Source organism: Aquarana catesbeiana, linkage group LG06 (genome assembly GCF_042186555.1).
Source record: "Aquarana catesbeiana isolate 2022-GZ linkage group LG06, ASM4218655v1, whole genome shotgun sequence".
NCBI classification, from domain to species: Eukaryota; Metazoa; Chordata; class Amphibia; order Anura; family Ranidae; genus Aquarana; species Aquarana catesbeiana.
In genome coordinates, this window is record NC_133329.1 from 116,079,672 (window position 1) to 116,085,310 (window position 5,639).

The following is a 5,639-nucleotide window of genomic DNA, read 5'->3' on the forward strand; positions in this document are numbered from 1 at the left end:
CTTTAACGGTTTTCACATGTTCACACAAATTTTTTGCCTGTTCGCATGTTCTCCTGCGAACCGAACCGGGGGGTGTTCGGCTCATCCCTATTTATTAGCACAAACCTCCTTATGCCATTGCCACCACACAGTATTATTCCTGGATGTCAACAACACACAATTTGGGTTGGTTTGTTTGGTATTTGAGTTTGCACTGGAAACTGCATGTGATGTTCACCTTGGAAGTGCAATTCATTGATATAATTTGGTTGTAGATTTGGTGTAAACCATTTTTTTTTTGTAAATTCTTTATTTACATTTTTTTTTACCAAGAACATAGGTATGATCATACCATGTCATTCAATATCTCTTGTACATTGTGTACATTACAGAGGTCAGGATAACGGTTGACACTTCCAGAAAACATTAATACCTTAGTCATGTTACCTCGGGTCAATGTATTTGGCAGGAAATAGACAACGTATCAGAACGTAAAAGCATTAAGGTGGGTAATCAGTGCATCAGCATCCAAGTCCTTTACTTGTTTCCTACAGAAATATAGTAGGTCCAACTAAGTGGAGTAGGAAGATCTAGTAGAGTTCAAGGGAGGTTAGGAATTTGGAAGAAGAAGATAAGGCACGTAGGAATATGGGTTGGGGTACAAGGGTAGAAAAGCAGGGGGAAAGGTGCTAAAGTGTCCCACCTAGTCCAGTATGACTGATTGGCTTCTAGTACTGCCCCTTTCTCCCAGTCTATTGCTCAAGTGATTACAAGAGGCCAATACTAAGCCAGATTCAGATCCTTACCAAATGTATTTAAAAACACATAGAATAACTTCAAGTGGTTGTAAAGGCTGAGGTAAAGGCTGAGTTTTTTTACCTTCATATATTCTAATCATGAAGGAATAAAACGTTCTCTGTGCTGCTCCCCCGACAGCCCCCTTAATACTCACCTTAAACGCCTTCTCGATCCATTGATGTGCATTAGAGACACAGCTGTCCCAGGACTCCCTCTCTTCATTGGCTGAGACAGCAGTGGGCACCATTGGCCGGTGAGCCAACGAGGAGAGAGTGGGGGTTGGGGCCAAGCCATGGCTCTATGTGTCTTATGGATGCACAGAGCTGGGTTTAGGAGGGAGCACGCACCCATGCCCGCATTGCAAACTGCTTGCTATGGGGGCACTGATCAAGTGGGAGGAGCCAGTAGGCACGCCAGGGGGGACCTGAGAAGAGGAGGATTGGGGCTGTTCTGTGCAAAACCATCGCACAGAGCATGTAAGTATGACATGTTTTATTATTTAAAAAAAAATCTGAACCTGTAATGTCACTTTCAATTCTAGAAGATAAATCATTGAGATTTTGTATAACATGTGTTGACATCCTTTTCCATTTTATTCATTTTCAGCTTCAACCCTTCGAGAGGGAAAATGTCTTTGTACAGCCTCTGTTATTCCACTGGAGAAATGATGGAACTTATGAAATATCAAGAAAAGTATTCTGCTACTCTTAATTATGTAAACTTTGTGCTAGCTATGGTGACCTGCGTCACAGGACTGGTTGGCAATGCCATCGTCATCTTTTTCAACATATTTGTAATGAAGAAATATAAATCTAAAATCTGGTTCTTGAACCTGGCCATCACAGATTTTGTCTCTCTCCTCTTATTGCCTGTCCAAGCTTCTGCTATATTACATGGTCAATGGCCCTTTGGAAAGCACATCTGTAAGCTGTTTTTCTTTGTTACCTGTATTAATATGTATGCTAACATTTTCACTATCATAGTCCTAAATCTCAGTCGGGTTCTATCTGTGGCAAAGCCAATGTTTCATCGGAGGTTTATCTCGCAACGTGTTTCACGATGGACATGCATAATGATATGGATGATAACCATTTTTACCAGTCTTCCAATATTGGTTTTTAATGGGGAGTTTAAATTTGGAGACAATAGTTTAAATTGTGCTAAAGACAATGATGATGCGGCATTTGACCTTACATATAATTTAACTGAACCTCCAAGCTTAGAAAAAAAGGTTTCCCTAGAAGTGTACAACAAGTTCCACTACTTTTTCAAGGAATGTTCAGCTGAAGAATGCTGCGGTGATGAGAACACTCTCACTAAGTGGAATAACATAATATTTTCAATACAGTGTTTTAGTATTCCTCTCCTGGTGATTGCCTTTTTCATTCCATTCTGTGTTATAATATTTTCCAATATAACCATAGCTATACAGGCCCGAAAATCCCAGACTGTAAACACCCATAGGCTCTATCAAATAGTCATTACCATCATTATAGTGCACTTTGTCACATGCACGCCACTCATTGTAAGTCAAGTTATTGTTTTGACTGCTGTTAGAAATATGAATTTAATAGTCATGTTTAAAGTCATGACCTTCATCCCACTCCTCGTTACCTTTACCTATGCCAACTGCTCCTTGAACCCCATAATGTACGTGCTAGTTGGCCGACAAGCAAGGGCCAGTTTCGCCGATTTCTTGAAGCGGAACTGAAGGATCAATACTCACATGTCCAATAGTCTCTCTCCAGGCACCTGCATCTTCTTCTGAGTGCTGGTCTTTGGGTCTCTTCATTGATCGGTGCAGGATAACATCATTCCTGCACATGTGCAGGAGACCATCATTCCACCACTCAGAAACCAGCCGAGTGCTGTAAGCTGAGCTGCACATTCACATCTCAGTTTGTAGCACCCAACAAGACAGCAAGCAGCCAGGTAGGAGCATTATATTGCAGAACAGACATTGCATGTCTGTTCTGCAATAAAAGCCTGTCTGCTCGCTGTTTGTTACAGCAGAACTTAAGTTCTGCTTTAAGTAGCAAAGGCATAAGAAGCAGATAAAAGAATATTTTTTAAGGCACGCCTAACAAAAAATTATATTTAGTTCTAAATGGTAAAATCATCCATAGCTTGGATGAAACCCCTTGTCACATGATCATCAGGTGGATGAACAGAACTCATTGCCAGAGACTGAGAGATATAATAAGTTTTTGGTTGGTTCAACCCACATACATTTGCTTAAAGCTTGTGGGCACAAAAACGTACATTTACTGTAGATTTATCAATAACCATAGAGGATAAAGTTCAAGTGTGTATGTGCCCAATGCACTAACAAACCTAAAGATTACGTTGTAAAAGTAGCAGTGATATATTCAATGTTCTCTACATAGCCTGAGCAGAGCTTTTGCTGAGATCCAGCAGGTCCATTCACTATAGACTACTAGCAGAAACCTACGGCTGGCAGATACAGGTCAAGTCAAATCAAGATCCAAGCCGGCCAATATACACAAGGAGAGAGAGAGCATCAGTGACCAATCCTTATTACAGGAAACTCCGAGACTCAGTTTGCAGGAGAGGTTTCATGCTCGATAATGGAAAAAATACAGAAGGGACACCATTAGGCCACCATTAAGCCGGATTACAGCTTTCAAATTAAATATTACTTTGTACTATAAAAGATAGAAAAAAGTTTTGGTTTAGACCTTTTTTAGCTTAACTGAATGTGAAAGTGATCTAAATAAAACCACTCTCCTTTACTGTCTTAAGTGCTGCTGTTATAGCTCATTGTTGTCTCAGTTACTGATTATCAACTTTAAAGAGTCCCAGTCATCAGACTATTCAACAAAAATCTTCCTATAAGATTATATGTGCATTTAACATTTTACATATTATTTACCTGTAAAAGCCTTCCTGTAGACATGTGTGTATGTAGACTTACAAAACTCCTGAGACTGCTGCTGTGTGCCACCATCTTGGATGTGATGTTGGCTCACCTCCAGCTCTGCAGTCCTACAGCTCTCTCGAGAGAGAGAGAGAGAGAAAGAGAGAGAGAGAGAGAGAGAGAGAGAGCTGTGCATGAGGTCAGTCCTTATCCCTGATCATCGCTACACCAAAAGAGCATGTGAGCCTCTATCCATGTGCATATTTAGAAGGTTGTAGAGGTGCCATCATCCTAAATAATTGGGTACCGTGATAGTCCATTACTCATCCTAAGGGGGGTTCTGTAGGGGTCACCCCTGGTTATTTCTCCCAAACACCACTACACCAGTCATATGATGACACTGTAATTCACTGGTGACAGTATGTAAAAAAAAAATTGTGAAAAGAAATTTATTTCTTTATTTTCCAAAAAATTGTGACAAAAAATTACAACTTCAAAAAACTTAATACCTCAGTCTACTTTCCAAATATTTTTTTTTTGGGGGGGGGGGTATTTGTACTGTCCTGGCATTTCAAGGGCCTTGAAAAATGAAATAGACCATCAGAACATCAGGATTGATCAGTTTTCAAATATATACAGTCAGGTCCATAAATATTGGGACATCGACACAATTGTAATCTTCTTGGCTCTATAGACCACCACAATGGATTTGAAATAAAACGAACAAGATGTGCTTTAACTGCAGTCTTTCAGCTTTAATTTGAGGGTATTTACATCCAAATCAGGTGAACTTAAAGCTGAAAGTCTGCAGTTAAAGCACATCTTGTTCGTTTCATTTCAAATCCATTGTGGTGGTGTATAGAGCCAAAAAGATTAGAATTGTGTCGATGTCCCAATATTTATGGACCTGACTGTATACCATAGTTTGTAGATTCTATAACCTTCACATAAACCAATTAATAAACAATTATTGGGATTTTTTTTTTTTGCCAAAGACATGTACCAGAATACATTTTGGCCTAAATGTATGAAGAAATTAGATTTTATTGGATATGTTTTATAACAGAAAGTAGAAAGGAGTGTTTTTTTTTCAAAATGTTCGATATTTTTTTATTTATATAGCAAAAAATAAAAAGCCCAGTGATAATCAAATACCACCAAAAGAAAGCTATATTTGTGTGAAAAAAAAAGATATAAATTTAATTTGTGTACAGTGTTGCATGACCGCACAATTGCCAGTTAAACAGCACAGTGCTATTGCACCGGTTAATAAAGGGGTAAAACCGTCCTGAGGTCAAGTGGTTAATGAACTTTCTTTGACTCCAATTACAGTATTAACCCTATTGATGTTTATCGGCACACATATCTTTTGGCACATGTCAGTTTTCTGGATGCCTCATGTTTATTTTTACGTAGGAATGTTTCACTTATCATCACTGATGCTGCGTGTAAAAATCGCAATGTGGTGCAATGTCAGGAAAGGTGGGGCTTATGCCATCGCCACCACATTTCTGGATGTCAACAACGCACAGTTTGGGTTGGTTTGTTTGGGATTTGGGTTTGCACTGAAAACTACATGTGATGTTCACCTTGGAAGCGCAATTCATTGATATAATTTATAGCAAGAAGAGAAGAATTGTTTGAGACTTTTTAGATGTTTACAACAAGCAGAACTCAATGTATAAAAAAATAACATTTATTTAAACATCATTAAAATATTTTCACATATTAAACAACTGCATATACACTTTGGCTTTATATATAGTAAAAGCCAAAGTATATATGCAATTTTTAAAAATGTTTAAATAAATGTTATTTTTTATACATTGAGTTCTGATTGTTGTAAGCACCTAAAAAGTCCCAAACACATCTTCTCTTCTTGCTATATATATATAGATAGATTATATATACAGAATGTGATGCAATTATAGATTGGTGATTCACCCATAATCACCTCTTTATATTGATATAACTTAGATTTGGT

General features: G+C 38.3%; 1 protein-coding gene across 1 annotated transcript; it reads left to right on the forward strand.

Moving 5' to 3' along the window:
* The first annotated feature begins 1,405 nt into the window (after window positions 1–1,405).
* On the forward strand, window positions 1,406–2,536 carry LOC141147671 (chemerin-like receptor 1). Its single transcript, XM_073634885.1, has one exon. It carries the CDS (start codon window positions 1,406–1,408, stop codon window positions 2,486–2,488), a length of 1,083 nt encoding a protein of 360 aa, XP_073490986.1. The 3' UTR covers window positions 2,489–2,536.
* Window positions 2,537–5,639: the final 3,103 nt, after the last annotated feature.

What these genes read in the sequence shown, in the direction of transcription:
- LOC141147671 (XM_073634885.1), top strand. Translation starts at nt 1,406, where the DNA reads ATGTCTTTGTACAGCCTCTGTTATTCCACTGGAGAAATGATGGAACTT.